The sequence below is a fragment of the Zootoca vivipara genome, chromosome 15 (genome assembly GCF_965207765.1).
Source record: "Zootoca vivipara chromosome 15, rZooViv2.hap1.1, whole genome shotgun sequence".
NCBI classification, from domain to species: domain Eukaryota; kingdom Metazoa; phylum Chordata; class Lepidosauria; order Squamata; family Lacertidae; genus Zootoca; species Zootoca vivipara.
The window spans coordinates 38,100,036-38,110,938 of record NC_142598.1 but is presented as its reverse complement, the minus strand read 5'-3'; the positions used below and the strand labels follow the sequence as shown (position 1 = coordinate 38,110,938).

General features: G+C 46.1%; 1 protein-coding gene across 1 annotated transcript; it reads left to right on the top strand.

Moving 5' to 3' along the window:
* The first annotated feature begins 2,934 nt into the window (after positions 1-2,934).
* DMRTA1 (DMRT like family A1) lies at positions 2,935-6,384 on the top strand. The gene is made up of 2 exons (XM_035097138.3): positions 2,935-3,638; positions 5,516-6,384. Exons 1-2 carry the CDS (start codon positions 3,065-3,067, stop codon positions 6,358-6,360), a joined length of 1,419 nt encoding a protein of 472 aa, XP_034953029.3. The 5' UTR covers positions 2,935-3,064; the 3' UTR covers positions 6,361-6,384.
* Positions 6,385-10,903: the final 4,519 nt, after the last annotated feature.

The window sequence follows — 10,903 nt, the reverse complement described above, 5'->3', positions numbered from 1 at the left end:
ATTGTTAGCGATAACCTATTAATTTAGTGTGGTGCAGTGCTTAGAGCATCAGACTAGGACCTGGAAGACTTTGCCAAGATGCACACTGGGTGACCTTGAATCTGTCACTGTCTCTCAATCTAACCGAACCCAAAGGGTGCTCATCAATGGCTCCTCTTCATCCTGGAGAGTAGTGACTAGTGGGGTGCCCAGTCTTATTCAACATCTTTATCAATGACTTGGATGATGGGCTTGAGGGCACCCTGAGCAAGTTTGCAGACGACACCAAATTGGGAGGGGTGGCTAATGCCCCAGAGGACAGAATCACACTTCAAAATGACCTTAACTGATTAGAGAACTGGGCCAAAGCAAACAAGATGAATTTTAACAAAGAGAAATGTAAAGTACTACACTTGGGCAAAAAAAAATGAAAGGCACAAATACAGGATGGGAGACACCTGGCTTGAGAGCAGTACATGTGAAAAGGATTTAGGAGTTCTGGTAGACCACAAACTTGACATGAGTCAACAGTGTGATGCAGCAGCTAAAAAAGCCAATGCAATTCTGGGCTGCATCAATAGGAGTATAGCGTCTAGATCAAGGGAAGTAATAGTACCACTGTATTCTGCTCTGGTCAGACCTCACCTGGAGTACTGTGTCCAGTTCTGGGCACCACAGTTCAAGAAGGAAACTGACAAGCTCGAATGTGTCCAGAAGAGGGCAACCAAAATGGTCAAAGGCCTGGAAATGATGCCTTATGAGGAACGGCTTAGGAAGCTGGGTATGTTTAGCCTGGAGAAGAGACTGTTAAGGGGTGATATGATAGCCATGTTCAAATATATAAAAGGATATCATATAGAGGAGGGTGAAAGGTTGTTTTCTGCTGCTCCAGAGAAGCGGAAACGGAGCAATGGATTCAAACTACAAGAAAGAAGATTCCACCTAAACATTAGGAAGAACTTCCTGACAGTAAGAGCTGTTCAACAGTGGAATTTGCTGCCAAGAAGTGTGGTGGAGTCTCCTTCTTTGGAGGTCTTTAAGCAGAGGCTTGACAGGCATATGTCAAGAATGCTTTGATGGTGTTTCCTGCTTGGCAGGGGGTTGGACTGGATGGCCCTTGTGGTCTCTTCCAACTCTATGATTCTATGATTCTCTATGATTCTAACCTACCTTGCAAGGGTGTTGTAGGGATTAAATGAGGGTTGGCAGAACCATGCATGCCACCTCCTTGGAGAAAAAGCTTGGATATGAATAATTAAAAAAAATAGTGTTAAACTGGTTGTTTTGGATCATTATTTAGTGCAGCCAAGTATGCAATTTTGCTCTTCACTTACAGATGACAGATCAAGGTCCAAACAGCCCACAAACCCAGCAACCCAAAAGAACTCGATTGCTAATTTCTAGTGAGTTTCAGTATGTCCACGATCATCTGCTCACCCCCAATATATATAAATAACAGGTCTGGGGAGGGAATCCACCAAAGCAGAGTATTAATCAAACAGGTGGGGAAAGATAAATACATTTTGGAGATAGCTCTTCTGCTGCTTCCAATCCCAATATTTCATTAAATGTTGATGATAAGAGGTGTAAACGACTATCAGATTTTGAAAAGCTGGTATCACTGGATTCAGTTCACTCATTACGTTGAATTAAATAGAAGAGTTTTGAATAAACGTGCAATTAATTGCTACTGCTTTGGATTTTATTGCTGTTGCCTTCCATACTGGATCCTGCAAAGAGCTATTCTGAATAATGCTTTTTTAATAGCGAGAGGTAGAGGACCACTTTATGGAACTGACGGGGTACTGGCCCAATAAAGTTTGAGAACCACTGGTCTATAGGTTCAAGAAACATTAGTAGTGATTTTGAGAAAGAGTTTTGCTTACTTTTCAACACACCAGCCCTAACCATTTGGCTCTACTGCCCTGGGGCTGAGGAGAGTAATAACGGGAGCTGGGGCACGTCCAATGAAGCGCTGTGTGTGCACCTGCAAATCACAGGTACTCATTTGGCGCTGGGCAAGGGTTAAGCCCAAGATAAGCAGAGAACCTCAGAAAGTCTTCAACAGAGCTTTCCAAACTTTTCATGGTGGTGACACACTTTTTAGACATGCATAATTTCGTGACACAGTAATTCAGTTTTAATAGGAAACTGGAGGTTAAGCTAACCCCTTTCCAGCCCCCGGAGGAGTGCAGGGAGCAGCGGCGTAGTTAGTTGCTTGGGCACCCAAGGCGGGCATGGCAAGCGGGAGCAAAGGTTAAAAAAAAAAAAAAGGTAAAGGACCCCTGGACGGTTAAGTCCAGTCAAAGGCAACTATGGGGTTGTGGTGCTCATCTCACTTCAGGGCGAGGGAGCAGGTGTCTGTCCACAGACAGCTTTCCGGGTCATGTGGCCAGCAGGACTAAACCGCTTCTGGCAAAACGGGACACCGTGATGGAAACTAGAGCGCACAGGAACGCTGTTTACCTTCCCGCCGGAGCGGTACCTATTTATCTACTTGCACTGGTGTGCTTTTGAACTGCTAGGTTGGCAGGACTGGGACAAAGCAACAGGAGCTCACCCCGTCACGGTGATTCGAACCACCAACCTTCTGATTGGCAAGCCCAAGAGGTTCATTGGTTTAGACCACTGCGCCACCTGCGTCCCAGCAAGGCGGGGCAGGGCAAGCTGTAGGATGGCATCCTGAGAGGGAGGCGGTGGGCAGATGAGTTGTGTGGCTCCCGCACACTGCAGATCCCAGGCTAAGTGCCGCCTCCTGCAGTGTGGCGCCGTGTCCCCCTGTCCCCCCTGTCCCCCTGTCCCCCTGTCCCCCCTGTCCCCCTCTCTCTCTCTCTCTCTCTCTCTCTCTCTCTCTCTCTCTCTCTCTCTCTCTCTCTCTCTCTCTCTCTCTCTCTCTCTCTCTCTCTCTCTCTCTCTCTTCGCGAGGGCGCTTCACCGCGCGCCACTGGGCGTGGCAAATGGAAAGCCACGCCCACGCGATGTAGAGCCCTCGCGACGGGCGCCCGAGGGGTTTCGACTCCGGCCGCCGGGTCCCTCCAGTCTCCGACGTGCGCCTGGCGCGCAAGGACGCGCGTCTCGCTGCTCCATGGCGACGGGCAACTCCCCCCTGCTGCCGTCGCCCAGGGCGCCCCCTTCTTCTCCGGCGCTGCCCGTGCCGTCGGGGGTGCCCATGCCGCCTTCTTTCCTCCGCCCGCCGAGCCTCTTTGTGCGCGCGGCGGCGGCTGCCGTGGCGGCGGCGGCTGCTGCTGCTGCCAGCGCCGGCCCGTCGCCATCGGGGGACAGCGGCGGCGGCTGCCGCTCCTTCTCGCGGGCGTCGGGGCTGGAGCGCGGCGCCTCTGCCGCCTACCCTCGCACGCCCAAGTGCGCGCGCTGCCGCAACCACGGCGTGGTGTCGGCGCTCAAGGGCCACAAGCGCTTCTGCCGCTGGCGGGACTGTGCGTGCGCCAAGTGCGCGCTCATCGCCGAGCGGCAGCGGGTCATGGCCGCGCAGGTGGCGCTGCGCAGGCAGCAGGCGCACGAGGAGAGCGAGGCCCGCGCCGGGAGCCAGACACCGCCGGCCGCCGCCCCTCGAGGGAGCGCAGACGGCCCGGGGAGCGCCAGCGCAGGAGGGGAGCCCGTGCGCCACGGCCATTGCCCGGAGGTCCCGCGCGGAGGAAGAGGTGCGACTGCGGGGGTGATGGACGGCGGCGGGGTCGGGTGGGGACAGGGATTGATGCTGGGGTGGGGATGGGAAGGTAGTCAGGATTTATATTGGGGGGGGAGGCAGGGCACCCAACTGTCATCATCCTCTGACTCTGTCTAGCAGATTCAGAAGGAAGTGCCTCAATAATAATGCATCGACCCTGTATAACAGGTTCCCATGAGGCTCCCAAATACATAGCATCATATATCGAGGCTGGATTCCTAAACCTGTTGAAGCTTGGGCCATTAGCCTATCATTAGGAAAGCCATAATACCTAGCGTAGTACTGTATGCACCATTACTGAAAACAATGCGTAGTATATTAATTATGACATAGTGCCAAGTTGTAATTCTCTATCAGTGATGTAAATACTGACTTTCGGCTGAACATTGTTTAGGCCAAGTAAGTTGGATCAATTTGTTGTTCTTTAGTTGTTTAGTCATGTCTGACTCTTCGTGACCCCATGGACCACAGCACACCAGGCACTCCTGTCTTCCACTGCCTCCCGCAGTTTGGTCAAACTCATGTTCGTAGCTTCGAGAACACTGTCCAACCATCTCGTCCTCTGTCGTCCCCTTCTCCTTGTGCCCTCCATCTTTCCCAGCATCAGGGTCTTTTCCAGGGAGTCTTCCCTTCTCATGAGGTGGCCAAAGTATTGGAGCCTCAGCTTCACGATCTGTCCTTCCAGTGAGCACTCAGGGCTGATTTCCTTCAGAATGGAGAGGTTTGATCTTCTTGCAGTCCATGGGACTCTCAAGAGTCTCCTCCAGCACCATAATTCAAAAGCATCAATTCTTCGGCGACCAGCCTTCTTTCTGGTCCAGCTCTCACTTCCATACACCACTACTGGGAAAACCATAGCTTTAACTATATGGACCTTTGTAGGCAAGGTGTTGGATCTATAGGGTTACCATATTTCAAGAAGTAAAAATTGTTGAGCTTCTTTTTTTTTTTTTTTTAACAAACCCACTATAGACTGTTCCTCATACAGGAAATTGTAGTGGCTAAAGGTGCAAACCACCAGGAATTTCCCTAGTTGGAACTACATAAAAATAAAGTGGGAATGCTATTGTCTTCTTTTGCAGGCAATGGGGGCTAGTATTAATAATTTTTATTACTTGCAAGGCGGATTCTCATCCTTGGTTTAGTTTTTTAAAACTGGCAAAACCATGAGTCGCTTCACATATAATGTTCTTCCTGTGTAGATCTCAGTGGATATTGCATGTTTTCACGTTAAGAACACAGGTTGCATGACTGCACTTCTATGTGTGGGAAGCCCTGCTTAGGTGTCTTGCCATATGTTTAGAATAAAGGGATATACTTAGTGCTGGGCCAATAAATGGTAGTTGTGTAGAAAATCCAGGTTTAAGCCTGGCTGTGCTCCTAGTGTTCCTAGCTTAATTTCTAAGTATGTTAACTCATGAATAGAATAGAATCTTACTGGCATATATAATGCCAGTAAGAAAGAGAGAGAGATGTGTGGTCACTTTAATTCCTCTATATCAGGGGTGCCCAAACTTTTTTCAAAGAGGGCCAGATTTGAAGAAGTAAACATGCGTGAGGGCTGACTGGAGTTGTTGAGCTTTTTTTAGGATTGAAGTTGTTGAGCCTTTTTAAAAATAATTTTACCCCAGGAGATAAACTGCCACAGGGGCAGATTAAATCGACCAGCGGTGGGCTGGATTAGGCCCCCGAAACGGACTTTGGACATGCCTGCTCTATATGATGCACAGCTGTAAATACAGAATTTGGGGGTGGGTGGGTGGGTGAGAGAGAGAGAGAGAGAGAGAGAAATATTGGATGTGCCTTATAAGCTCACGAATATTTGATTCCATGTCTAATTTTCTTTTGCAGAAGAGAAGATTCAGCAGTACGGCTTTCACTATAGTGAACCAAGAAGCTCTGCAGCCCACTTGCATATATCTTCCTTGAAGTCTTTCCCTGAAGCTACTGGAGAGCATAAAGAGAACTCCTCTGGTCCACAGATTTCAGGTAAAGAGATGACCATTTGTCCTTCAGGTGCCGATGGCTCTTCAAAAGGCACCGATAGTTCAGCATCTTTGTCTTCGTCAGACATGGAATCGGGGAATGAAAGTGAGCGTCTCAAGGACTTTGTGGCTTCCACTTCCAGCATCCCTTCTCCTCCTCCAACTTCTAGGACTTCAAGACGCAGAGACCCGCTTGATATCCTTACCAAGGTCTTTCCGGATCACAAGCAAAGCAGATTAGAGAGAGTCCTGCATTTCTGCAGAGGAGACATAGTCCAAGCTATAGAGCAGATACTGAACGTGAATGAACAGAAGCAAGAACGTTCAGCCTCACCATTGCCAGGACGCAGTGCCCTCCAGCGAGCCTCTGATTTTAGCCTCCTAGGAATAGATGTCAGGGCACTTGGCAATAAATCAGCCTTTTCTCCTCTACAAAGCAGTCCAGCTTCCTTTGGAAATGAGGCCAATCTTTATGGTCTAAGCCCTAGACTGGGGATTGGACCTTTGAGAGTGGCATATTCCCCTCCTGGAAGAGCCTTACCTGGAATGATGCCATCCTACCTTAGGACTGGACTGTTTCCTGCCTTGCCTTTCCACCCAGCCATGGACTATTCCTTTTCAGGAATGATCAAAGATGCTTCTTATTTCCCCAATAAAGATACAGTTGTCAGTAGCAAGAGCTACACTAGACTGAATGAAGAACACAAATAGTATATTCATCAAATCTTGATATATATATATATATATATATATATATATATATATATATATATATATATTTGTAGTACTTATTTAAGTGGGTTGTCACTCGTTTTGTGGCCCTGTGGCTTGTATCCACTGCAGCTCTTAAGTGGCTGCCACATCAGCACAAGGTTTTCAAGGGATGCAGGTGGTGCTGTGGTCTAAACCACTGAGCCTCTTGGGCTTGCCGATCAGAAGGTCAGCGGTTTGAATCCCCGCAACAGAGTGAGCTCCCGTTGCTCTGGCTCAGCTCCTGCCTACCTAGCAGTTCAAAGGCACGTCAGTGCAAGTACGTTTCCGAGCACAATTCAAAGTGTTGGTGCTGACCTTGAAAGCCCTAAACGGCCTCGGTCCAGTATACCTGAAGGAGCGTCTCCACCTCCATCGCTCTGCCTGGACACTGAGGTCCATTGCCGAGGGCCTTCTGATGGTTCCCTCGCTGCGAGAAGCCAAGTTACAGGGAACCAGGCAGAGGGCCTTCTCGGTAGTGGCACCCACCCTGTGAAACGCCCTCCCACCAGATGTCAAAAAGAAAAACAACTACCAGACTTTTAGAGGACATCTGAAGGCAGCCCTGTTTAGGGAAGCTTTTAATCTTTAAGAAATTAGTGTATTTTAATATTTCTGTTGGAAGCCGCCCAGAGTGGCTGGGGAAACCCAGCCAGATGGGAGGGGTATAAATAATAAATAATAATAATAATAATAATAATAATAATAATAATAATAAATAGGTACTGCTGTGGCGGGAAGGTTTCCATCACAGTGTTCCCTTGTGCCAGAGACGGTTTAGTCATGCTGGCCACATGTCACGAAAAGCTGTCTGTGGACAAACGCCGGCTCCCTTGGCCTGAAAGCAAGATGAGCGCTGCACCCCATAGTTGCCTTTAACTGGACTTAACCGTCCAGGGGTCCTTGCCCTTTTTACAAGGTTTTAGCTTGTGCAATGGGACTCCTCTGCCCCTTCTCCTCCTTCCCAGCACACCGTTTAAATCTATTCTGGGTTTCCCCGCAACCCTCCGGAGCAGATTTGGGGATGGCACAGGGGGAGCAGAAAGGAAGAAAGTCCCGTTGCACAAATGGAAATCCTTGTGCTATTTGGTGGTTATTTAGTGCTGCTGTGGATACAAGACCAAGTTCCAAGAAGTACCTTCTGGCAATAAAGAGCGAATAAGCAAAAAAGAACAAAGAATCTTGTGGCAACTTAAACTAGCAAAGTCCCTTTAGTCTTTTTGCTGCAACAGACTAACACTGTTACCCCTCTAGCTAATAAGTACTGTAGTTTCTAATGCTTATTATTATTATTATTATTAAAAAGGTTTTAATGGGATTCGTTATTTTGACATAAAGCAGTTTGAAAGCTGAGAAGAAGCCAGAATACCAGCTGTTAAGAGATAATTTAAACTTAGCACTGATTTTAAAGAAGAGCTTTTGTATGCATATTTTCCATGTTCATACTTTTGGGGAAGAAAAAATTAAATAAAGTGACACTTAAGAGGTTGTGAGTGAAGGTCCAAGTTGAAATGTGGAAGAAATCCAATACATATTTGCTGTTGAACTCCCTGTTGTCCCTTTCCTAGATATTTGATATGTTCAGTGTTTTTAAATTGGAATATTTCCCCCCAAATACAGACACTTGATTCAAAAAAAGGTAAATGTATGGTATTGGGAGCAGTTGGAAATCGGCAATAATAAACTGTTCTATCAAAAGCGATCAGGAATTGGGTATATAAGCATTCTTTTACATTGTTGGTTTTGATTCCAAGGCATGAAAAAAAAATCATGAATGGCCTGGTTTGCATGTAATGCTCAATTTAGGTTTAGCATCGTGTGAATCAGCCTCATGTTTTGGTCCTCTTTCACTTCAGTTTTCACTATCTTCAGTTTCGGTATGAGTCTGAGCCCTAAACTGGTTAATCTTCCAGTTGGTTTCTTCAAACAAGACAACATCATAGACCATGGTCTGTGTTTTAGATAACCATTGTTAAGACTAACCACCGTTTGTTTAGGTGTGAACACAACACTAAACATCAGCTAGTCAAAAACAGAACTTCAGTCTTCCGATCTCCCTTTTTTCAGTTGTGCCAGAGGAGAGAGGGTAGGAGAGAACCAATGAGGCCATATCGTATTTTAGCCCAATGCAGCAAGTGTGTGAAGCACTATTTGTACATTGTCAGAACAGGATCTGAAGGCGCATGAAGAATTTCTGCTTCCGAAGCTTAGCGTGTGTAGCCCAGGAAGCTGCCTGGAGAGAAACCATGTCTGCTCAGAGTTCCTTGGAGATAAGTGTGCCATGCCTTAAATGGCTGATGAACGCAGTGATAGGGGGATTTGAAATGAGTAAAAGTGGCTGCTCTCATTGCGCGGGATGGGGGGGGCAGTTAAAAAAAAGGTTTCTGCTTGCATAGTTGTGTAGGGTGGGGAGTTATTTGAGCATTTGGCAGAAACATCTATAAATGCCTAGGTTCAAAATTATGACGTTACAGAAGTGAATATTGTCAATGACTGTGAGAGGCTATATATAGAGAATATAGGGACCCAGGTGGCGCTGTGGGTTAAATCACTGAGCCTAGGGCTTGCTGATCAGAAGGTCAGTGGTTCGAATCCCTGTGACGGGGTGAGCTCCCATTGCTCGGTCCCAGCTCCTGCCAACCTAGCAGTTCGAAAGCATGTCAAAATGCAAGTAGATAAATAGGAACCGCTACAGCGGGAAGGTAAACAGCGTTTCCATGTGCTGCTCTGGTTCACCAGAAGCGGCTTTGTCATGCTGGCCACATGACCTGGAAGCTGTATGCCGGCTCCCTCGGCCAATAATGCGAGATGAGCACGCAACCCCAGAGTCGGTCACGACTGAACCTAATGGTCAGGGCTCCCTTTACCTTTACCTATAGAGAATATACTGTACTTGTAGGGTATTCATGTTCAGGGCTAGATTGAGGTTTGATGAGGCCCTCAGCTACTGAAGGTAATGGGGCCCTTTATATGTCCAGCTGTCCTTTGTCAACAACAAATTGTCGCTGTTTTTTTGGTGTTGAATAGATGTTATATGGTAATTTAGGGACCTCATAGGTATCTAAAGCCATTTGCACATAACAAAATAGGAGCCTACACAACACAAAACACTGTTGCTGCATGTGATTTCATTTGTTTTTTGCAATATTTTGTTCATCTGTCTCCTCCTCCCCCATAAAACCATTTGCAGACAAACTGATTCTGGGACTGAATTTCATGTGTAGCAGAATAGCTACCATGCTGTCATCTTAAAGTCAGGCCTCCTGGGGTGTAAACAAGTCCAGAATATGGTGTTTCTCTTACCCACAGGGCACTTCATGTTTACGGGGAACCTAGGATTAAATATGTTTATATTCCTACAGGTGAAACTCGGAAAATTAGAAAATCGTCGAAAAGTGCATTCATTTCAGTAATCCAATTTAGAAGATGAAACCAATATATGAGATAGATGCATGACATGCAAAGCAAGATATGTCAAGCCTTTATTTGTTGTAATTGTAATTATTTGTCGTTGGGCGGGTCAATTATAAATGGAATGTAATTAATGAAATGTAATAGCGATGTTTATTTTTGTATTATTGTAACTTATTTGTTTTATTACTGTGGAATTTGCAAAAAAAGCATTTGTAAAAATTAAAAATAATAATAATAAGTTGCATTACTGAAATAAATGCCCTTTTCGACGAAACTCTAATTTCCCAAGTTTCACCTGTATATCTCTATTCACAAATTTTGCTCTGACTTTTTGGGCCAGTTGAAAAGTGTGGGTTATTAACCTGAATATTTGTTCCTGGTGTACAGCCATTGTGACACATTTATTAACTTCCTCATTAATGTCCAGATTCCCCCTTACACCGCGGACTTCTTCACTTCATAGCTCTGTGGAAATCTTTCTTTAACCGAATTAGCTTCTAAAGCCAGCGATCTCCATCTTGTGGCCGCTCACGTTCATTGCAATTTAAGAAACCAATGAAAGGAGGCGTGTGTTTTTTGTTTGACAAGAAAACCCAAACCAATAGGAGCTGGGATTCTATTTTTTGATCCAGTTAAAGTTAACCACGGACAAGAGTTGGCAGCCATTAGTTCAGCATTTTATCCAGAAGGGTAAACCTTAGCCTGGTTAAATATTACATGCAAAGGGTTGGAACGAGTCCATTGAATGCAAAGCTCCTTGAGAAATTATAGCAACCTTTATTCTCACAAAACTATCTTAGCCTGGTGGTTAGTGTTTCACTTTGTAAATCTTAGGAAAAATAAGTTGGTGAACTCCAACAGGATCGATCCGCCTATGGACATATATTGTGAACATGTTTCGACAATGCCTTATCCTGAAAAAAACAATCTGAAGGCATTCTTAGGAAGGGGAAATCCCAATTTGAATGAGTTTGATAAAAAGAAAAGCACGTAGTCGAAGGCCTCTTCCTTCTCCCCGCATTGCTGTCACTTTCGGTTAAAACTGAGAGTTTATAAAAAGTACCATGGCCAGCGCCATCGTCTGGCTGTA

Excerpts from the sequence above, each read along its gene's own strand:
- DMRTA1 (XM_035097138.3), top strand. The coding sequence starts at position 3,065 with ATGGCGACGGGCAACTCCCCCCTGCTGCCGTCGCCCAGGGCGCCCCCT. Across the intron at positions 3,639-5,515 it reads GGTCCCGCGCGGAGGAAGAG|AAGAGAAGATTCAGCAGTAC; the intron begins GTGCGACTGCGG and ends TTTCTTTTGCAG.